Here is a 24,352-nt window from a genome sequence, read left to right as displayed (position 1 = left end):
TGAATGTAGCAAATGAGGATGATGGACACTCTAGTCTGAGTTTCTAGTTTAAGGAATAAGATGGGTAGATCAAAATTAGCACTATACTACTATTGGGCCCACGAATCTCACTCCTAGAAATTTACGTTAAGTGGGAAGGTGAAGCATCTATGAAAATGTTCACTGTGGGTTCATCACAACAAAAATATATTATCAATTTAAAAGCCAAAGCATAGGACATAGGCTAAATACACAGTAAATTCACAAAATTGAAAACTATGCAATCACTAAAAATGATGATAAAAAACAATAAAATATATTTGCATGATCCCAAAATTGTAATATGTGTGAAGAAAAAAATTCTAGAAAGACATGTCAATCATAAATTTTATTTATTATTTTAATCATAAATAAGGTTTCACTTTATTGTTTTAAATTTTTCTTTTATCAAAATTATTTTATATTGAGTATCTAACAATGAGAACAATGCAGAATACAACTTTTGAAAAAATGAGACCATTTTAAGTATGTTTTTAAGAAACTAATGGATCTTTTAAAAATTTTATTCATTTATTTTTATGCGGTGCTAAGAATCAAACCCAGTGCCTGACACGTGCTAGGCAAATGCTCTATCACTGAGCCACAATTCTATCTCCTATTTTAAGTATTTTTAAAAATCTGGATAAATATGACTATCCACTTTGAATAGGAAAGACTTTCTGATATCAAAGGAAGAAAACAAAAAGAAAAAGACTGACAGACTTGACTCAATTAAAAAATCTCAAAAAATAATGTAATAAAAATCAAAAGGTGAATGAAAAGCTAGAAAAAATAGTTGTAACCAATATGATAGACATATGACCAAAAAAACTTGAAAAAAACATGCAATCTCATTAGTTATCAAACTGGTACATTAAGATTTTTCTCAGCATAGGATAATTGCAAGCAACTTAATCTATAAACTGAATTATTTATTTAATGTACAAGAACTATTTGATGACCTGAAATGCTCACCATCTATAATTAACTGAAAAAAGTGGTTCATATGACAGTTACACATTGAGGAAAAATGTATATATCCATAGAAAAGTAGAACTATACCAAAATATCACGAGTAGTTTCCTCCAGGTGACTAAGATGAGGGTCTTTCTTTCCCCACTACATCTACAAATTGGGGATGATAATAATTCCCACCAACTCAATGGTTAACTATGAAATAAGAGTCTATTTTAAGTAGTTAATGCAGTATATCTGAAATATATATATCTCCATATATCTATTCCTCAAATATTTATTTTTGGTTTTATCATTGTATTTTACTTAAATTTTTACAATAAATACATAACACTATTTAAAACACAAAGCCATATTGTTTTAACATATACTCACTTTTAATGAAGTACTACATTTTTATAAATATATTTACAAATTATCTTCTAAGTAAAAGTTATCATAATAAAATGAGATTGAAAGGATGTATAAGACAGAGTCTGTGCCCAAAGGAACTTGCAATCTATTAAGAATGGTAAGAATGACTGCTATAATAAAACCAAAATGTTATGAGGAATAAAAAGGAAGTAAAGATCATATCCAGATTTTCTGGTTTTAGTGTTGAAGACTGGGCTGTGGAAGAAGAAATGACATGTGAAATACACATTTTTTTCATGAGTAAGTGGGGAAGGACTTCACACAGGATTGGTCTGCAGTTGCTATAGAAAAAAGTTTGGAAGAGTATATATATGGGAAGTTAATTGAGCTGAGGCTATCCTGAGAACAATGCTTTCAAATTTACTTAAGAGTAGTTCATGATAGGAATGTTTTATACTATGACACAGAATGCACATACATGTCATGTACATATGTGTATATCTTGTGTGTATACAGATGTGCACACAGGAACAAATTTTATAAAATATAAATAGGTATTACATACTCTGACATTTTCTCATGTACTCTTTTTGTTTGTAAGAAATGATAAAAATCAACTTAATGAAAACAAATGCTTGTTAAAAATGGCAGAATTCCACTAGGTGAAGTGGTGCACGCCTATAATCTAGCAGCTCAGGAGGCTGAGGTAGGAAAATTGTGCGTTCAAAGCCAGCCTCAACAAAAGTGAGGTGTGCTAGGCAACTCAGTGAGACACTGTCTCTAAATGAGATATAAAAAAGTGTTGGGATGTTGCTCAGTGGTTAAGCTCCCCAGGGTTCAATCCTTGGAACTGGGGGAAAAAAATGGCAGAATACAGGTTTGTTTTTTCACACTTAATAATTCCTGGTATATAAATGCATATACAGTTTAAAAATGATTTGAATACTGGCAAAAAGAAGAATTTTCTTTCTCTGATAAAGGAGTACAATGGGGCAGAGAAAGAGAATTTAAAAACAGGCCTCAATTCTTTTTTCCCCAGTACACTCAATGACATACTACAACAAAATCCTAATTTTTTTTAATTATGAAAGACTTCACATATGCACATATATATGTATAACATGTATATGTTAGGTAAAAGTAAAAATAACCCAATATGCAGATTAAGAGTTTTGAACTTCTTTTAAGGATGAGTTTTACCAATACCTTGGCAGCACCCATGTGCCTCTCCTAGTTTATATCCCTTTCTCTTCTCTCCTGATGATCTCCACTGTTATGAACATTAAATTAACATTATGTTTAACATTGCCTTTATGTATATATACATTTATATGTGTTATATGTCTATATAGAATTCATATATGTATACATATAGATATCCCTGAGTAATATATCAAATTTCTAATTTTTTAATATATGTATGAATAGCATTGAACTCTATTATCAACAAACACTTTGTTCTTGATATTTGTCCAATGAACTGCAGCTTAAGTTCATTCACTTCTCCTACTGAATTTACTATTTCAAAACAATGAAGTTTTTAACATGCCTACAGGACTTAGTTCAGGGATAGAGTTTCTACAACATAGATCATGCCCATCCATCATGTTCAACTTTAAAAGATAACACCAAATTGTTTCCCAAAATGGTTATACCAATTTATATTCCTACTAATAGAATACTACTGTTGCACTAAACCCTTCCAATTAAGCATTATCTAGTTCTTATCCATAGCCTTCATCCTCCTTCAATTTTTCCTAGGTACTGCAATGAAATTAATAGTTACCAAATAAAACTCTCCCTTCTACTCAAAAGCCTTCAAAGATTCTATACTTATTTATCCTAAAGAGTTAAAATCATCATACAGTAATACATGCATACCCATGTTTATAGAAGCACAATTCACAATAGCCAAACTATGGAACCAGCCTAGATGTTCATCGATGGATAAAGAAAACATGGTATATACACACACAACAAACTTCTATTCATCCATAAATAAAAACGAAATATGGCATTGCAGGAAAACGAATGGAACTATTTCGAGAACATTATGTTAAGTGAAATAAGCCAAATTCAGAATGTCAAGGGTCATATGTTTTCTCTCATATGTGGAAGCTAGAGAAGAAAAAAGAAAAAAAAAAGGTGGGGGTGGATCTCCTAAAAATCAAAGGGAGATCAATGGAGGAAAGGATTAGGGGATGGGCGATGGGGAAGGAGGGGAAAGTGCTGAGGAGTGATACTGGCCAAATTCTATTGTTGTATTGTGTGTATGTATGCATGTGTAACAATAAATCACATCATTATGTACAACTATAATGCACCAATAAAAAATGTGGAAAAAAAGGACTATCAAGTAGAAATGGGGATATGGCAAAAATTACATAGCACTGATTATCAGATGAGAACATTAGCACTGTATTAAAAATATTTTCTAGCAATACCTGTTGGTTCAGAGTTAAATTAGAATAGAGAAGGGAAACAATACTGAAAGCCAATGGTGCATAATGGCAAACTTTTTTTGTAAAGAGCTTGGCAGCAAATATTTTAGGCTTTCTGGGTTATTCTCTTTTCTTTCTTAAAAACAGTTATGTGAAAATGTAAATACTATTCTTGGTTCATGGGCCTTAAAAACAATAAGAACAACAAACAAACAAACAAAACAACCACTGACCAGATTTAACTCAGGCCATCCAGTTTGTCCTGTTATAAAGGATAAAATTCTAACTTCTTAGTTTCATAGGAAAAAAAATCTTTAAAATTTAACTTCAATCTATTTCTCTAATCATGTCATTCCAAGTTTACCTTAAACTTCTTGGTTGCAGAGTTTTTCAATTTCCTGAATACTCAGTTACAGGTCTTTCCTAATTCTGCAGTTGTCTTAGGATGCAGTCTCTCTCCATTTCGCAGTTTAGAGTTATTTATCATTCAAAATCCATGCCAAATGTAATTATTTATATACCATCACAATTCACCCAAGCTATGATTATGTTTTCTATTCAAAATCTTTCTTATTGTTTCATATCTCTCTTAAAGTCTTCATCATGCCGAACAATCCTTTTACAAGTCTACCTCCTCAAATGCCCACTAATCTTTGTGTTCCCTCATCCCTTCACCAGTGCTTAACTGTACATAAAATATAGAACATATTCAATAAATATTCATCAATGAATAAACTACAAACTTAGTATTTTTAAACATAAATACTTTCGTGGGATTACTAACTAGTAAGATAATATCAAAAAACTTGCTTTATATAATGAAAACTGGATTCTACAAGCTTACTTTAAAAAAAGATAATTTGCATTTTAATTTCACTGTGATTTTAAGAGAATTTTCTATTTTACATGCCTGGTTGTGTTCATGAGCTGTACAATTATCTGTTCCATTATACTCTGTAAGCTGTTCTCTTCTTTTTTCTCTAATAAGAATTTTATGAACATCATCTTCCAGTCTATTGAAGAATCCTCCATCATGTGATAAAGTCTGAGAAGAACTCAATTCCTGTCAAAAATGAATTATGATTTACTATTATTCAACCCAACAAGTGAATTCATTTAATAAACCACTAGAAGGATAAAGAATGAAAAAAAAAAAAAAGATAGCTAGGAGATTATCAACCACTCAATCCTTCTGTATCTCCAGAAAATAAACAGTAGACCCATTTCCAAAAGTCCTTTTCTTACTTCATATTTTTTTAAAGTTGGGAACTGATTGATTTTAAAGCTTTTGTTACTCACATGCAATTCACTCAATGTGGATAAGTCAATGGTTTTTAACTTATTCAGAGTTGTACAACTATCACCACAATTTTATTACATTTTTAACACTCCAAAAAGAAACCCTGCACCCATTAGCAATTCCTTCTCATTTCCTCCAAATCCTCTCTCCAGCCCCAGGCAACACTAATCTATTTCTATCTCTATAAATTTGCCTTTTCTGGATATTTCAAATAAAAAGAATAATTCAATATGTATTGTTTTTGTTTTTTTGGTACCAGGGATTAAACTCAGGGGCACTCTGTCACTGAGCCACATCCCAAGCTCTATTATTTAGAGACAGGGTCCCACTGAGTTGCTTAGCACCTTGCCATTGCTAAGGCTGGCTTTTAACTTAAGATCCTCCTGCCTCAGCCTCCCGAGCCACTGGAATTACAAGCATGTGTCACTGTACCCAGTTTCAATATGTGTTTTTTTGGTGATTAACTTCTTCCTTCCCCTTATCCTCCTTCCTTCTTTTTTCTTTCTTCAAGACAGGGTCTCACTTGGTTGCTGCCCCTCAACCCCAGCTTGGCTTTGAACTTCCCACCTCATCCTCCAGAGTAGCTGGGATCACAGGCATTCACCGCCAAACCCAGCTTTGTGACTAGTTTCTTTGAGTTAGTAAAATGTTTTCAAAGTTCATCAATGTTATGGCATACATCAGTACTTCATTTTTTTTCTACTGCCAAATAATATCCCATTCAACATCTTACTTCTTCATTCACTGATTGATGGACACTGAGTTGTTTATACACTTTGACCATTATGAAAAATGCTGTTATGAGCATTCATTCACAAGATTTTTTTTTGTGGACATATTTTCAATTCTGTTTGGTATATACTTAAGAGTGGGACTTCCGAGTCATATGAACTTTGTTTAACCTTTTGAGATATTGCTGATAGTTTCCCAAAGCAGCCCACTGTTTTACAATCCCATCAGCAGTGCAAGAAGGTTCTATTTTCTTTGTGATTTCACCAACATTTACTATCGTCTGTCTTTTTTATTACCTCCACCCTTCTGGGTGTAAATTAGTATCTCACTGTGGTTTTGAGTGGCATTTCCCTGACACTGGTGGAGATAAGCATCCTTTCATATGCTTCTGGGGCATTTGCATTATATTTTTGGAGAAATGTCTACTTAGAACCTTTGTCCTTTTTTTAGTTGGGGGGTACCAGGGATTGAATTCAGGGACACTCAACCACTGAGCCACATCCCCAGTCCTATGTTGTATTTTTAGAGATAGGGTCTCACTGAGTTGCTTAGCACCTCACTTTTGCTGAGGCTAGCTTTGAACTTGCAATCCTTTTGCTCTGCTCAGCCCCCACACCTGAGCTGCTAGGACTATAGGCATGTGCCACCCTTTGTCCATTTTTTAACTGAGTTACTTATTTTTTTAGTTGTAAGAGTTCTTTATTCCAAATAAATATATCTTACTAAATGTGATCTGCAAAATTTTCACTTGTGGTTGTCTCTGCAAATATTTCACAAAAATTTTTTAATTTTGATTTCTTCTAAGTGTTATATTTATTGTACCTTTTAACCTAAAAAACGTTAATTTTTTTTTTTTTTGTAGTATTGGGGATGAAACCTAGAGCCTCATGTGTGCTAGGCAAGTTGCTCTACCACTGAGCCACATCCCAAGACACACCCCCTTCCTATTCTGAGGCAGGGCCTTGCTATGTTGTGTCCAGAATGGTCTCTAACTCCCTGAGTTCAAGTAATCCTTCTGTCTCAGCCTTCCCAGTAACTGGGAGTACAGGCATGCACCACTGCAAATGGTTTTAGTAATTACATTTACTTCTAACATGTACTTTGAGTTAATTTTTTTGTATGGTATTGAAGGAGTACAAATTCATTCTTTGGCATGTAGATATCCAGCATTATTTGTTAAGAAGACTATTTTCCCCAATGAATTGTCCTGGCACCCCTGTCCAAATCTCTGGACTCGTAATCCCATCAACCTATGTTTATACTTATGCTGATAATGCACTGTATTGATTAATAACCTTGTATTGCTTGATATTTTGCATTGCACTTATAAATAATTTTTAACATAAATTCTATATACCATGAAGAATGTTTTAAAGAGATAATATTTTATCATTATATATACAATTATGTAAAATTACAAAGTTTACACATTCTCCAATAAAGTAGTATTCCTCCTCTGACTTCCTTTGTAAGCACAGAGACTAAAGAAAATATTCTTCTCACTCTCAATGATTTCACTTAGGTCCCACATTTTAAAGTTCTAATACAATTTTACCCGTTTCAATTGTATTTGTGATCAAATTCTACATCCTTTTCCCTTCACATTATCTATGAAAATTAAGTGTTTGAATAAACTATTTTCTTGTATATAAGTGCTTAATACACAAATGACATTTTAAAAGTTTGTAAAATGCTTTATATTTTACAAAGCATTTAAACAAACATTACTATTTGAATCTCATAAATACTATGAGAAGTTGACAGAGCAAGTATTTATCCCTCCCGCCCCAGGTAATTATGGGCTCAGGAATGCCCATAAATTATTGCTAAATGCTACAGATATAACTCTTAAACCTATTGCTTCATGAAATATTTCCAGAATATTCTTTTTTAAATAATTTTTTTACACCTTTGTTTTACTTGTTTATTTTTGTATGTGGTGCTGAGGATCGAACGCAGGGTCTCACACATGCAAACTGAGCACTCTACCGCTGAGCCACAACCCCAGCCCCCAGAATATTCTTTTCTTAAAAAATATTTTTAGTTGGAGATGGGCACATACCTTCACTTTATTTATTTTTATGTGGTGCTGAGGATTGAACCTAGTGCCTCACACATGCTTGCCTAGCTCTACCACTCTACCACTGAGGCTCTACCACTGAGCCCCTAGCCCCTCTTTCAGTATATTCTGTTAAGACTTCATCTGAAAGCAATAAATACAAAAGTGCTTAAAACACTTCTATAAACAGAATAAATAACATGCTGTTGGCAACAATCTCTGGATTTTCCTGCAACTAAAAAGACTGCAGTTCCATCTAGTGTGTCTACTTTTTGATAGATGCTCCCATTACTACAATCCTATCCCAATCTCTATCCACTATCCCTATTCTCATATCTTTTGAGTAGTTCTTAGTGAGGCACAAAATTTCTTTTCAGCCTATAAGATGAAAAATTTCAAACTACAACTTGATAAACTACGGGGGAGACAAAAATAATTCAACTACCACCCCCCACCGTTCATCACAGAAAAAAAGATCGAAATGTGGTGAATTTAAGAATATAGATTCTTTAAATCAATTACTGTATAGCCAATTCAATTTCAATTTAATCTGAAATCTGAGCACAGCATACAATGAGTAAGACAGTATAATGCTTGCATAAATATAGACATACAAATCAATTAAACAGATTGATAGTCTTATCGTAAACTTTTACACTTATGGTCAATTTAATTTTTTAAAAGGTGCCAAAGCACTTCTTTAAGGAGATAATAGTATTTTCAATAAGAAGCACTGGGAAAACTGGATATGCACATGCTGAAAGGTAATTTTGAATTTTTTATTCATACCAAAAGGTAAATTTGAATTTTTTATTCATACCATACAAAAAATTAACTAAAATATGAATCATAAACATTAAGGAAAAATTAAAACTATAATGCTTCTCGAATAAATAATAATGGTCTTCGGTTAGGCAAAGAGTTATTAAATGAACATCAAAAGTATAATCCATCAAAACATAAAATTTTTCTGCTTCAAAAGATACCATTAAGAAAACAAAAAGGCAAAACACAGCCTGAGAGAAAATAATTAGAAATCATACATCTGACAGAGGACTCATATCCTCCAAACATATGAAGAAATCTTATAATCAATAATTAGACAACACAATTAAAATGGGCAACAGAACTGAACAGATACTTCATCAAAGAAGATGCAAAAATTGCTGCTAAGCAAATGAAAAAATGCTTCTTAGTTTAAGAAAGTGCAAACTGAATGAAAATTACAATTACATGCTATAATCAAATGGCTATAATCAAAACCAGAGACAATATCTAGTATTAGTAAGAATGTATAGAAAATGGAACCCTCAGGGGAAATACTAGCAAGAATACTGGCCAAATTATATTGTTATATTATGTGCATGTGTGAATATTTAACAACAAATCCCACCATTATGTATAAAACTATAATGCACCAATTTTAAAATGTGGAACCTAGAGCCCTCGTGTTGCTGGGAATGATAACTGGTGCAGTCATTTTTTAAAACAATCTGACAGACTATAAGTCTAAACATAAATTTACCATACAACCCAGCAATTTCACTCCTAGATATCCACCTAAGAGAAACGAAACACACAGCCAACAAATGTTCATTCACAGAAAATCCACCAACATTTATACAATGGAATATTATTCACCAATAAATCTGAATGAATTACTGATACATGCTATATATGGGTAACGCTCAAAAACACTAAGTGAAAGAACTTAAATGTGTAAGACTACATATTGTAGGAGTACATTCATAAGAGATTGCCAAAAAAGGCATATCTGCAGAGATAGAGGTCAGAAGAGTCATTGCCAAGGGCTGAAGGTAGGAGTAGAGACTAATTATAAATGTATATGCCAGGGCTAGGGTTGTGATTCAGTGGTAGAGTGCTTGCCTAGCACATGTGAGGCACTGGGTTTGATCCTCAGCACCACATTTTAAAAAATACATAAAATAAAATAATAAAGTTATCATGTTCATCTATAACTAAAAATATTTTATAAAATAAATGGATATGCAGGAGCCTTGGGAATTATGGAAATTTTTGAAAACTAGACTATGATTATAGCCACAAAACTCTTTAAATATACTACAAATGAGAGTAGGGGTTGTAGTTCTGTAGTAGAAGTTGCCTAACATGCATGACACCCTCAGTTCAATTCCCAGCAACTCAAAACAAATATTAAGTAAATATTATTTTAATACACACATGCTATATACACATGCAATAGACAAATTTTATGGTACATAACTCAATAAAGCCATTTCTAAGAAGGCACTCACAACTTCACCATTGTTCTTCTTTTGTTTTTTTTTAAAGCAGTTTTTTTTGTTGTTGTTGTTTATTTTTATGTGGTGTCGGGGACCAAGCCTAATGCCTCACACATGCTAGGCAAGTGCTCTACCACTGAGCCACAACCCCAGCCCCTCCACCATTCTTCTTAACAATTTAGAACACTGTTTATCCCTTGTGCCCTGCCCTCATGTAGTTTTCACTTATCTCTATCTTCCTGCAAAGTTAATACTACCCCTCAAATTTAGTTTATCATTCCCATCTTTGGTTTGTGTTTTACAAGCATATCATTAAACAATATAAATGCATTTGCCCATTTTCTCTATTTACTTTTTATTATGAAATTTTTCATCCATTTATTCTACCCCTAAACTTAACAACTGTAAAGTTTTTCCTATATTTATCCTATATTTCCCCTATTGTTGCTTATAATTTTACAGCATAGCCATCATGACATTTTATCTCAAAATTCTTTCACATGCAGTTATAAAATATTTTTCAATGTAACCATATTATCACACCCAACAAAAACATATTTTCTAATATCATATACTTATGCCTATTTCATATTTGAATTTCTTCAACGGTAACAAAACATCTTATTACTAGTCTAATTAAGGTCTACATATTACATTTGGTCATCTCTTAAATCTCCTTTAATCTAAAACATCCTCCTCCAAACACTCCACCTTTTCTTCTCAGTAACATTTTTGTTTTGTTTTGTTAAAGAGACCAGGTCAGTTGTCCTACAAAGTATCCATCTCGGTTTTGCTGGTTTGCTTTATCTCTTGTAAAATGGAAGTCAGAGCTCAAGGCTTGATTTATATATTAGGTTAAACTTTAAAAATTTTTTTTTTAGTTGTAGATGTACACAATACCTTTATTTTATTTACTTTTATGTGGGGCTTAGGATTGAACCCAGTGCCTCGTATGTGCTAGGTGAGCGCTCTACCACTGAGCCACAACCCCTGCCTCAGGTTAAGTATTTTTAGCAAGAATACTTAAGTTTTGCCAGGTGCAGTGATGCATGCCTATAATGCCAGCAGCTCAGGAGGCTGAGGCAGGATTGTGAATTCAAAGCCAGTCTCAGCAATTTAGCAAGGCCCTAAGAAATTCAACAAAACCCCATTTTTAAATAAAATATAAAAAAGGGCTGGAAATGTGACTCAGCAGTTAAGCGCCTTTGGGTTCAATCCCCATTTCTTTAAAAAAAAAAAACAACTTAAGTTTTGTTTAAGTTTTATAAAATTGATACCACTCTGAGAAAATCTTCTGAGACTTATTTTTCATTTAACACTGTTTTGGATCATACGTGTAGTTACCCAGAAACATAACTTTACTTTCACTACTGTGTAAACCTTTGTGTGATTACACTAAAATTTATCCATTCTGCTGAAAAATAATAGATTTTTTTCCAGTTTTTTTCTTTGGGAAAGATGAAAGTGGGCTAGTCCATTGCACACATAAACATAAAATTCCTATGGTTCCTAGGAAATATAAAAGTTTCTCTAGGACATGTGTACTTAGGAGTAAAACTGCAAAATTGTAACTTATATCAAGGACCTGCATGCAAGCTACAGCCCAAAAGGGGCCTGCTGCCAGTTTTGAAAATAAAGTTTTACTGCAACGCAACCATTCTCAGTCATTTAAGTAAGCTATAGCTGCTTTTATTCTATAAATGGCAGAACTGAGTAGTTGTGACAAAGACCAGATATAAAATATTTGCTACCTGGCCCTTTATAGAAAAAGTCTGCTGACTCCTCAGTTATTATAAATTTTCAAATTTATAAGAACACAAAATTATGCAAAGTATTTGTACTAATAAACATTCTCACCAATATAAACTGATCTATAATTCTATAGATCCATGACCTCTGAATCTTGATATTTTTAAACTTCTTAATTTTTGCCTGCCTGGTGGGTGAAGGGGAAAAACAAAACAAAACAAAAAAAACAGTATTCTCAGTGTGATCTTAATTTACATTTCTCTGATTAGTTACAAAGTAGGCTGTTTGTCATGTTTTTGTTATACATATTTCCTGGTTTGTGAACTGTCTGATGTTTCTTGCTTATTCTTTCATATTTATATCTTGTGAGACAGTAACCATTTGATTGGAGTTCTTTCTCTACCTAGATACATCTTAGTTCTTTATCAGTTCTATATTTTGAAAACTTCATTTGTGCCTTACTTTTTTACATTCTATTTGGTATTTTGTGAAAAATAAGTTATTTACTTTGAATGACATCCAATTTATAAATCATTTGTTTTAGAGTATTTCTGTGAATTTTTCCCATACTCCTCAGTCAGAAACATGTTCTCCTGTATTTTCCAGTTCTAAAAGTTATAAATATGCCTTTTATATAAATGGCTCATCTGTATGCAGAACTGATTTTATTGTGTGATGAAAAATAAAGATAAAATTTATTTTTTTTCTTAATACAGCTGTTCCTTGCTTTTCTACATATAAAACATGATAAAGTTAGAATAATTAACAAGTATAGAAATGGCCCAGGATTAAACTGCCCAGTGGGACAAAAACATATTCATACATACATGGACTTTTGGTGAATGACAAATACATTATTTATGGTTCTTCTTTATGAGTTCTTAGCTCTTGGCCTTTGATGTTCTATACTAGTAACTTGTTGAGTTCTAAAAACAAAAACAAAAATTCTAGGATTTTCACTAGACTTACAGAGACTCTACAGATTAATTTGTGGGAAAACTTTCATTATAATACTTTCATATTTCTAAGAGTTCCATGTTAGGTCTTAGAGGACAGCCTTCTAGCTTTACAATTTAAGATACTTTAAAGGCCTGGGATTGTGGCTCAGTGGTAGAGTGCTTGCCTCATGCTTGAGACACTGAGTTTGATCCTCAGCACCACATAAATGTGAAATAAAGATATTGTGTCCACTTAAAACTAAAAAAATATTTTTTAAAAAGATACTTTAACATACTGTTATACAATTTTCAAAATAGCAAACCATGTGCTTTTTTGTTTTTACTACTCAAGTGTTTTTAACTTACTCCAAGAGGAAATCTAAATAATGATGTTCTCCAAGTGAGCTATTAATGACGACATTATATTTGGGGTAAGTCTACTTTCTCCTCTCCCCCAGGGTAAACTCCAATAGAATCAAGTCTTAACTTGAAATAATTATGCATTTAATAAGCTGTTACTATATAATCAGGACTATACTATGCATGGGCTACTCTCCTGGAACTCATAATACTAAGAAAGATAAAAACTAATACATAAATAACTCTTCTTTAAATCCTCTTTAAATAGGAAGATAACTCTTTTTTAAATAACTCTTCTTTAAATCAGGAATAATAAACTATAAAGCATGTAGCCACTTCTTTTGTAAATGGCAAATATAGTTAATTGTTAGTGGCATTTTTTTTCTTACTGAACAAGAATGTAGTCTCATAATTATTCTTAATACAGAGCTCCATGAAAGCCCTAATAATGTTTTTAAAGTGGCAGAGAAAATGAAACCTACTATGTGTTTGTTATAAACATTATTAAAATACATAAGCAGACTCCAACAAAGACTCTTGAAAGTTTTAGTAAGAAGGTAGAACAATGTCATTCACTCAACTGATTTTCATTTACATTACTATTTACCATGTGTCAGAAATTAGGACTACTAGGGAACAAAATAAACAAAATTTGATTTTGTTAACTTCTAAGAACTCAAATTCTAGTGAAGAAATAAAATGATAAGGAGGAGTTTCAAGATGACAGAATAGAAGCAGTCACTTTCCTGACTCCTCCATAGAGTGAAACAAGAAAGTAGACAGGCAGCTTCTTGGCAAAGTGGGCAAACAACAAAAAAGTGGGGGGACTTTACTGGAATTTAAAACTGGACATTCAAAAAGCAGACCAGAGACTCAGGAGGTTGGATATAATAAAATAAGGAGGAAATCCCCAGCGGCACAGTCAGGCTGGAAGCAGCAGCCAGAGTAGTCCCTCTATGAGCACAGTGGAGGGATAAAGGAATTAAAGGAAGCCAAATTTGGGGGAGGCCCAAGATGTGCCGGGTATGGAGCATTTAGAGATCAAGGACCGGCAAACCCGAAGGATGCGCTGCACAATATCCATGTGCAGGGAAAGAAGACACCACCTCTCCAGTCAGCATGTAGAAGAAGGAAAGAACCATTTTGCAGCCGCTGCACTGGGCCAGCACCTGAAGGTGCCAATTCCTGGCAAACCCGAGTCTGGGCTGAAATACAGCCCCAGTAAACACATACTGCAGACAGAGAGTGTGCTTGTAACCAGGAGAAAATCAAACGGGAAAGAAGTTTACACAGGGAACAACTGGTAATGGATACCCATCCTGCTCTATCCCTCTCCTTCAATCCGACTGCTTGCAGGACCAGCTGGAAAAGACCTATCATGCCAGGAACTTGGAAGGGAGGAGGCAGGAGAGATCATTTAGAGACTGAACCTTTACAGGAAACGTGAGGTCTGAAGGTGACACAGGGGGCTAAGAATTGGCTATCTCACCAACAGAAACCAGGGGAGATCCCTGGAGTACAGTTTCTCAGTGTGGAATAGCAAGTACTGAGCCCTGGAGGTGTGCTGATTTAAAATCTCCAGACCAACTGGCATTCAGTGAAGAGCCTGGAGCCCATCTAAGCCTAAATGCTGCCTTCAGGAATTCCACCTACTGGATTACCTCTCTCACTCCAGCAATCCAGAGGGTGGAGGATCAAGCTCCAGAGGACTCCACCTGAAACTACTGAGAAAAGGAAATTAGAATCTTTTGAACTCCTTAACTTTTCACCAAGATCTTTTTTTTTAAATTCTTTTTCTCTGTTTAATTGTGATCTTAATGGTATATGGACACTTATACATATTCATTTTTTTTCTCATTTCTAACATTTTTAAAGCCAATTATTTTTCATGGATTAGTTTTTTTTTCTGTGAACTAGAATGTTTGGTACATTTTAGTTTTGCATTTTTTTATTTTTAATTTTTTATAATTTTTACTTTATATATTTTTTCTGTTTCCATTCTCTTTTCATTTGCTAATAGCTAATCTCTATTTTCTTTAATTCTTCCTTTACTTTTTTACTTCTTCTCTCCTCCTGCCTCATAATCATTACATCCTCTCTGATCTCTCCCTGTTCACCTTTTGAAATTATAAACCCTTTTGCAAACCTGCTGTTTTTATTGTATGATAATATCATTTCTGTATATTTGGATAATTAACATTATGGATATCATCGTAGGTACTATTTGTTTTAATGCTGTGTATTGTTTACATTGGTGGTGGTATTATTTGTCTTCCCCTAAATGGTGTGGTAGTGGAAACCTCGGGACATTATAAGTCCACAGGGTAGAAACTCTACTGCCTCAGATCCATACTGTTAGATGGGTAGACACATAAACAACATGAAAAAGCAAGGAAAAAAACTGCCCCAAACAAACCTAGATACTCCAAAACCAGAATCCATCAACACCACATTGAAAAAAAATGTCAGAGAAGGAATTAAGAATGTACCTAGAACTGTGAAGTTAAAGAACAGTATGAGAAATGAAATCAGAGAGAAAAATACATAATTTTGAAAACAGAGTTGACCATGGAGAGAAGATATTAAGAAACCATGAACAGAATTCCAAGAACTATGGGATAACATGAATAGACCAAATTTAAGATTTATCGCAATAGATGAAGTTGCAGATGTACAAACCAAAGGAATGCACAATCTTTTCAATAAAATAATATACTAGAAAATTTTCCAAACCTAAAGAATGGAATATAAAATCAAATACAGGAGGCTTACCAGACCCCAAATGTACAAAATTACAACAGACCCACACCAACGCACATTATAATGAAAATGCCTAAATACAGATAGAATCTTAAAGGCTGTGAGAGAAAAATATCGGATTACCTATACGGGGAAATCAATTCAGATCTATCAAGTGCTGAAAGAAAATGGATACCAACCAAGAATCCTATATCCAGCAAAATTAAACTTCAGATTTGAAGATCAAATAAAAATCTTCCAAGATAAACAAAAGAATTTGCAACTAGAAAGCCTGCACTACAAAACTATCTCAACAAAATATTCCACGAAAATGAAATGGAAAAAAAAAGTGAAAACCAGCAAAGAGAGGAACTACACTAAAGGAATAGTCAATCAAAGGAGAAGCTAATTAAAATTAAAAACTAGAAATAAGCCCAAATAACCAGGAATACAAATCATATCTCAATAATAACCTTGAACATTAATGGCCTAAACTCATCAATTAAAAGACACAGACTGGGAGGCTGATTTAAAAAACAAGTCTCAACAAGATGCTGTCTCCAAGAGACATCCACTTACTGAAGGTGAAAGGATAGAAAAAATATATCACTCACATGGATCACATAAACAAGCAGAGGTTTCTATCCTCAAATCAGATAAAGTGGATTTTAACCCAAAGTTAATCAGAAGGGAAAAGAAGGCCATTTCATACTGCTTAGAGGAATTATACATAAACAAGACATTACAATCATAAATATTTATGCCCCAAACAATGGAACATCCACGTACATCAAACAAACCCTTCTCAATTTCAAGAATCAAATAGAGCACAACATAATAATACTGATAACTTAAAATGCCTCTGTCTCTACTGGATAGATCCTCCAAACAAAAACTAAACAAAAAAGCTATACAAGTAAAAAATACAATAACAGACATATATAGAATATCAATGACTGAATATACTTTCTTCTCAGCAGCACCCGGATCCATCTCTAATATTGACCATCACATATGTTGGCATACAATTATAATATTACCTTAATATATTTTAGCACCTGTAGTGTTATTTTTTAAATATTTTTTAGTTATAGTTGAACACAATATCTTTATTTTATTTATTTATTTTATGTGGTGCTAAAGATTGAATCCAGGGCCTCACACATGCCAGGCAAGCGATCTACCACTGAGCCACAACCCCAGCCCCTGTAGGGTTATTTTTAATAGCTCCCTTTCCACTGATATTAATTTTTGTTCTTGCTTTTTTCTTGATTAGACTTGTTTATTTTTGTACTATTTCTCTATTTCATCTATTTCTGCTCCTACTCTTATTTTTTCCTTCCTACTGCATAATTTGAAAATAATTTGTTAATCTAGCTTCTTTCTGATATGAGTTACTTTAAGTTATAAATGTTCATCTGAGTACTGTTTCATCCCAGAAATCCTGATACTGAAAATTTTATTATCACTTAGTTCAAAGCACTTTTTATTTACTTTTCTCCTTGACCTCTGAGATATTTATAAGGGTGCTACTTAATTTTGAAATAGTTGATGAGTGGGGGTGGGGTTCTCTATATGTTAAGGTGATTGATTTCTAATGTAATAAATCATACAGGAAACAGTCTGCATGATTTCAAATTTTAAAAAGTAATGGAACTGCTGACTGCATTGGTTATATACATGTCAAAGGTGATGAAATTACATTCTTCAAATATGTACTTTTTATTGTACTTCCAAAATTTTTTTTTTAGTTGTTGATAGACCTTTATTTTATTTATTTATTTATATGTAGTGCTGTGAATTGAACTCAGTGCCTCATACATGCCAGGCAAGTGCACTACGGCTGAGCCCCAGCCCTTGTTCTTCAATTTTACCTCAATAAAGCTATGGAAAAAAAATGATGACAAGGAGTTGAATGCTATTAAACAGGCTGTTCAGGGCATCTAAATAAGATCATGATTGGGGAAAGCTTGCAGGAAAATGTGACCCTATGGCTAAGTTCTAAAGCAAGATGTTTACTCTGGTCAGTGACTCACTAGACAAGTTAGCCAGATAAAGAAAAATAGAGAAGAATATAGTATGAAACAGTATGAAAAAATACAGTATGTTCAGAAAAACTCAAGGCTTGGTATACAGAAGAGTCAGTCTTGAAAATATAAAAATTATTTTTAAAAATATTTCAGGAGCTTCCAGGTATGTTGGCACATTTCTATAATACCAGCACTTGGGAAGCTGAGGCAGGAAAGATCACAAGTTCCAGGACAGCATTAGCAACTTAGCAAGGTCCTAGGCAACTTAGTGAGAGCCTGTCTCAAAATAAAAAAATAAAAATAAAAAGGGCTGCGATGTAGTTCAGTGGTAAATTACCTCTGGGTTCAAGCCCCAGCTTTAAAAAAAAAAAAAAAAAATACGTACAGGAAAGGGCAAGGGCTAGGGTGGGAGACTGATTTTTATATAAACCCTCCTCTATCATTCAGTTATTACTACATGTATATGTTCTTGAAGTAAAAATCTGATGGAGAATAAGCTACAAGGAAATAATGAATCAAAAAATAATCACCAATAATTGCTAAAGCATTGACTTATAAGGCTGATGAGAAGCGTTAGAATGGCTGTAACATCCGAACCCCACTGATCACTTAAATATACTTTTATTTTAAAATAGTGTTAGACTTACAAAAAAGTTGCAAAAATAATATAGGGGTTCCCACATATCCCTCACCTGTTTTCCCCTGTTGTTAACACTTTACATTATTATGGTACATTTGTTATATAAGTAAGGAACCAATATTGGTAACACTGATCACCTCGTCAAGGAACTGTCTGCCAGAATTCTCCAGTGTAAAGTTATTTTCCCTCCTTCCATAGCAAAGCCACTAAGCAAAGCCCACACTCAAGGAGGTATGGGAGAAATTAAGTTCCATCTACTGGAAGGAGAATATCTACATAAACCATTTGGAATTTTTACGAGTAGAAGATTTATCTCTCTTCTCACATTTATTTACTTATTTGAACCACTTATTACTGATTCATAAGTATACACTTTGTACTTTGGGTACAATATTATGTTTACTTGGTTTCTCAAATTATCTCAGCTCTGACTATTGGAGCTACTTTAGTGGCTCTTACTATCCCTCTGACATGCTCCCAATCTTTTTTTTTTTTTTTTTTAAAGCACCTTCTTACTTTTCTGCACTACAAGATACTCCAGGTTCATCTTATATATCTCCTCTTATGGTCCTAGAAGCAGTCATTTCTCCTAGTCCTGGTTCGTTTTGTTGAAAATTTTGGTATGAGAGCCACCAATCAGTTTTAACATCATAAAAATAGCAAAACATTCTACAACCCTTGATTTGATATGATGGGAAATATATTATACACTCTAAGAAACACTCATGCCTCTTTAATCTATTTAAGAAAACAATTTGAATCTAACCGTCTCAAGGGCTGGGGTTACAGCTCAGTGGTAGAGTGCTTGCCTAGTACGTGTGGGGCACCGAGTTTGGTCCTCAGTACCACATTAAAATAAATAAAATAAAGGTATTGTGTCCATCTACAACTAAAAAATATATTTTAAGAAAACCTAATTAACAGTTTATAAGAAACACTGTGAAGACGTAATCCTCAGATCCCCACATAATCATATGATCTGTCTTGAGATGAAGCCACAGATAGCAACTGAGAGTAGAGAGTTCTAAAACTGTTGAAACATCTGGATCCAGTCAACTATGAGGCCAGTTCTCCCCCTATTCTTTTATGACTTGGTTATATGAACCAAATAAGCATTTTTATGTATTTATTTATGTATTTTTTTTGCTTATGCTGGACTGAGTTGGCCTTCTGTTACTCAAAACCAGAGAAGTAATAAATAAGTATAGGAAAGGGAACAAAAATAAATGCAACACATTAAGACTAGGACATGGCTTGAAATTTAAGTAAAGCCAGCTTTTAGGTGAGATATTTAAAAGTCAGTTTAAATGTATGTGCTTTTAACTTTAATAGTCTATATTAATAACATTTTGGTAGGTATAACTAATAGTTAATAGTTGATTAACTATTTTACTTTTTAACATCTTTCTCTTATTATTTAATTATACAATGATGAATTATCATAACGTTAGACAACCAACAGATCCAATATTTTTTTCATAATATACTAGATCCTAAAATAAGTTACTTATTCACTCATGTAACCAAGCATAGTACAATCAGAAATAAATAGGTTATGAAGCCACATAGGATTGATTTTGTTCCTTGGCTCTTTCCTTTATCTCTAGTTCTTTTAATTTTTAATAAAAATTTACAGCACAGACATGATAAAAACTCAAAAACATACTGTAAAAACCCTTTTTCTCTTATCCTTGTCCTAAGATCACCCCCTGCCTCCTTTGGTAAAAACTGTTATAATTTCTTGGGTATTCAACAACTGTTATAATTTCTTGGGTATTCTTCCACAGACTGCCTATTCAAGCATCCTGAAGACTTGACCTTTGGACTTTAAGACTTGATGATCACTAAAATTTCTAAAGTTATATAACTATACTAGAAGGACTAGCATCAAGAAAGTCAGATAAAAGTGGGTCTCAAGAGAAAGGATAAACTATAAGATACTCTTCCCAGCAGTACCAGCACTTTAAAACATATTAAGGTTTTTTAAAATTAAGATTAAAAAAACTTTTAAAAATAAAATAACATTTCTTAAAAGGTTATTTGAGGTTTTATAAAGAGGTTTGTATAAGCAACTACTCTGTTATTACTTCTGTTTATCTAGAATTCTCTTGGGATATTCCTGTTTATACTCTAGTGAAGGACACTGGTGGATAAATGATAGTCAACATCTCCCAGATATTTAATGAAGAAAAGCTAACTGTATTCCACTCCCTACATGCAGTTCAAGTACCTCTAAATCACCTAACAAAAAAATTTAAAAAATGATTTTAATTTTATCCAATAAATGCCTGATTTACAAGGGGCAGGTAAGAATGTTATTCTGACAAGGGGTTAGGTACTTTAGAGTAATGATGAAAAAAAATTCTCCTGATATTAAGTAACATATAAGGATAGAAATAATTATTCAGAATATAATGTAATAAAGATTAGTACATTTATAGGAACAGAAAACATTTCATTTTGGAGTTCAAACAAATATTTTCAGTCTTCTTTTTTGGATTCTCTGGGGTGGAGGAGATAAAATTCTTCTAAACTCCTAGAGCAAGGGCAAAACCACTGTAACATTTAAGTCCCATAAAGTGAATACAGGTTGAGAATTTCTAATAAAAAAATCTGAAATCCAAAATGCTCCATCCTATTTGGATGTTTAGTGTTTTCAGATTAGGGATGCTCAACCAGAAAAGTCTATGCAAATATTCCAAAATCCAAAACCAGAAACAATTTACTGGTTCCAAGTATTTTGGATAAGGGATACTCAACCTGTAATACTAGTAATAGAAATGGAACATAAAGGTGGTATGTTTCTAACAAGCATTAAAAGATGAAGTGAATTATATATTCTTTTGACTAATTTCTTAAATAGTTATGTGGGAAATAAGACTACATTTTAAATATAAAACTTGTAAATCATAAGGATTCTTTACAATGAATTTTATTTCATATGAAATTTAACAATTGAGGATAGGAAAAATATGATTCCCTATACAGATGCTTATTTAAATACAACTCATCTTGAATATATTAGATAAATAGATAAGATCCTCTTGCTCTGCATTTTTTTTTGTTAATCTTTCACATCAGAAAAGAAAAAAAAAATCAAAGCATGGAACAGTTGATAGAATTAAAACTATGCCCCAAAACTCAATGGGTAAAAATAAATTGAAATTGGTCCCAAAACAGGTTTCTACTTTTGAACACAGATTTAATATTCAGTCTAAATATGAGGTCATTTAAATTTTAACTAAGAAATAGTGTTAGCAGCTTAAAAATAACCTAAAAGAATTTCAACTGTTTTAACAATCAATCAATTTTGTGTTTGCAGGTATAGTTACAAACTAAATTATTAATATTAATATGGTGAGAAGATTTTAAATGTGATTTTCTGTTTTTATGGTAGTATGGAGGAGTGAACACAGGACCTTGTGTATGCTAAGCATGATACCACTGAGCTACATCCCTAGCCCCAGATATGGTTTTCTTAAGAGATGGATTAAATTTTCCTAACCTGGACAAGCAAATGCTTGAAACAAAATAAAACAAAAAGGTCAGACAAAAGATATACAGAATATTCTAAGTGAAATCAAGAACTATCTGATCATGAAAAAAAACACAATGAAATCACTGACAATAAAGCATATATAACAGAAGAATAATGAAACTTGGAAATTATTGCTTTAAGAAACCAAAAGAACTGTAATATTTTATTAGTATCTTCCTCAACAGAAGGGGATATTTTATAACAGTATCATCTCTCAAATCTAAAAGGTTTGTAGAGGCAGCATTAGAATTTTAAAAGAAAGGGACCTATAACACCAGGAAGGTTTGTAGGCTATAGGCTGTATTACTCCTTAATGATGAAAGGAATGGGCATCTAAAGAATCAAAGCTTACCTCACTATTTCCATAATTCTCAATACCTGAGATATGGTGTCCCAAGATAAGATTTTTATGAAGATTGAAACATAGACACTTTTCCCTTCACTTTTAAGTTTGGTACACACATGGTAATATTTTGGCCCATGTGCACACACTTTCTCTCACCACACACATACTCCCACACACACAAATTAGGATAATAAACCCAAATGTCATTATACTTCATGCAAATAGTATTTTTATCCTATATTTTCTATCCTTACACTGCCAAAATCTGATGGGTTCAATCAAGACAAACCTATCAACTATCCTTTAAACAGCTACGTCTCAAAAAAACTTACTGCTAAATATTAAACTGTTATTCTTAAAATCAACAGTGTTTTCTAAAACATAAGATGGTTCCAAACTTACCTCAGTCTTTTTACTAATATGATCTGTAAATGAAAAATAAAAAGTGAAACTTCATTGAAATAAAATGTTTTAGCATATAAATAAAACTAAAAATTATAAAGGGTTATCTAGGACTCATATCAGACTTACTTTTCTAGATTTAAGATGTTAAAAGTCAGGATATAATTAGTAATTAGTTCAGCTTAGGGACCAAGATCTTGTGTCTTAAGTTAAATATCATCCATGCATTAAATTTTAAAACAAGTGAGTCTCATAATTTAGTTATTTGGTTTCACAAGATTTCAGTGGAGAGAGAAAGCTGAGGGGACACAAATGATCAATATCAATTTAGAGTACTGTTAACTGTAAAAATGTTCAGATTATTTCCTTTGTTGAATGAAACAGAGTATGATAGTAATTTATATCCTTTAAAACTGTAAGCTATTTTATTTTAAAAATATATATCATGATGATTTGATAGTACTATGAATAAAACCCTGAAAACTGAGGTAAATTCGTAGAATATAAAAATGAACCCATAAAAATATTTCTAGATGAAGTTAGTCACTGACTTAGAAACAACACAACATTTCAGGAAAGGAATTACTGAGAACAGGTAAGAAAAGGAAGACATAAAAGAATCTATATAGATACAAGGTTGCATCTAAAGTACAAGCAAGGAGCAAGTATTCTTATTTAAATTGGAAAGGATCAGGATATCTAATAATAATACTTTTGTATAGCAGAAACCTTACATTCTCCAGGACTAAAAATAATTTAATAGCTTTCTTTTGACCAAGACTATGAAAGATGGTACAATTCTCTAAAACATCTTTTGATCAAAATAAAAGTCTATAGACATAGTAAATGCCAAAATCTTAAGGTTCACATTAAATTACCAAATCCTGGGAGGCCATGTGACCATTATTTTGGCATGTTCTACTTAACATACAACGTGATGCCAGAATCTGAGGAATAATCACAACTGTGATAATCATGACTTATAAAAATACTGTGTACCTTCTCTTTAACATATTGTTACTGATGGTTTTCTCGATGCAGCTAATAAACTTATAACTACTTAAGAAATGAAACATATGTCAAATAAAGTAGGGGTTCTAAAAATAATTCTCTTCATACTTCTACTTTTAGTGAAATATGTTTCTTATATAAAATCTTTCTTATCAGAGATTTTATTTTAACATGCATGTGTGTTCTTTTAACCTCAAAGTAAAGCAAATTACTCAGGAGCAGACTATAGGAAAAACTCTGGAGCCTGAAAAGAAAGCAAAATAATCCTCTAAATTCATTCCTAGTTAGTTCACAAAAACACTTTTGCAACAGTATTTAGATCTTTCATTTTTATTTTTTGAAATTACTGCTATAGAGACATTTATACTCATAGAGTAATGTTAAAAATATTAAGGCTGAATGAATAAACCATTCTTTAGCCGCTCATATGGTCAGCAACTATTTTATTCTGTAACA

General features: G+C 32.7%; 1 protein-coding gene across 7 annotated transcripts in view; it reads right to left on the bottom strand.

The window, feature by feature from the left end:
- The window catches only part of Gkap1 (G kinase anchoring protein 1), a 53,799-nt gene that overhangs the window by 8,854 nt on the left and 20,593 nt on the right, over positions 1 to 24,352 (bottom strand). For 6 of the 7 annotated variants that reach the window (XM_071600538.1, XM_071600535.1, XM_027955616.2 and 3 more), the window contains one exon: positions 22,886 to 22,908. In XM_071600538.1, coding sequence (XP_071456639.1) covers positions 22,886 to 22,908 — 23 coding nt within the window. Of the gene's footprint in view, positions 1 to 4,698; positions 4,852 to 22,885; positions 22,909 to 24,352 lie in introns of all 7 variants that reach the window. The other variant, XM_027955611.2, reaches the window with a different exon arrangement.

Source organism: Marmota flaviventris, chromosome 13, assembly GCF_047511675.1.
Source record: "Marmota flaviventris isolate mMarFla1 chromosome 13, mMarFla1.hap1, whole genome shotgun sequence".
Taxonomy (NCBI): Eukaryota; Metazoa; Chordata; class Mammalia; order Rodentia; family Sciuridae; genus Marmota; species Marmota flaviventris.
The sequence above is the reverse complement of the archived record's forward strand: the minus strand, read 5'-3'. Positions and strand labels throughout refer to the sequence as shown.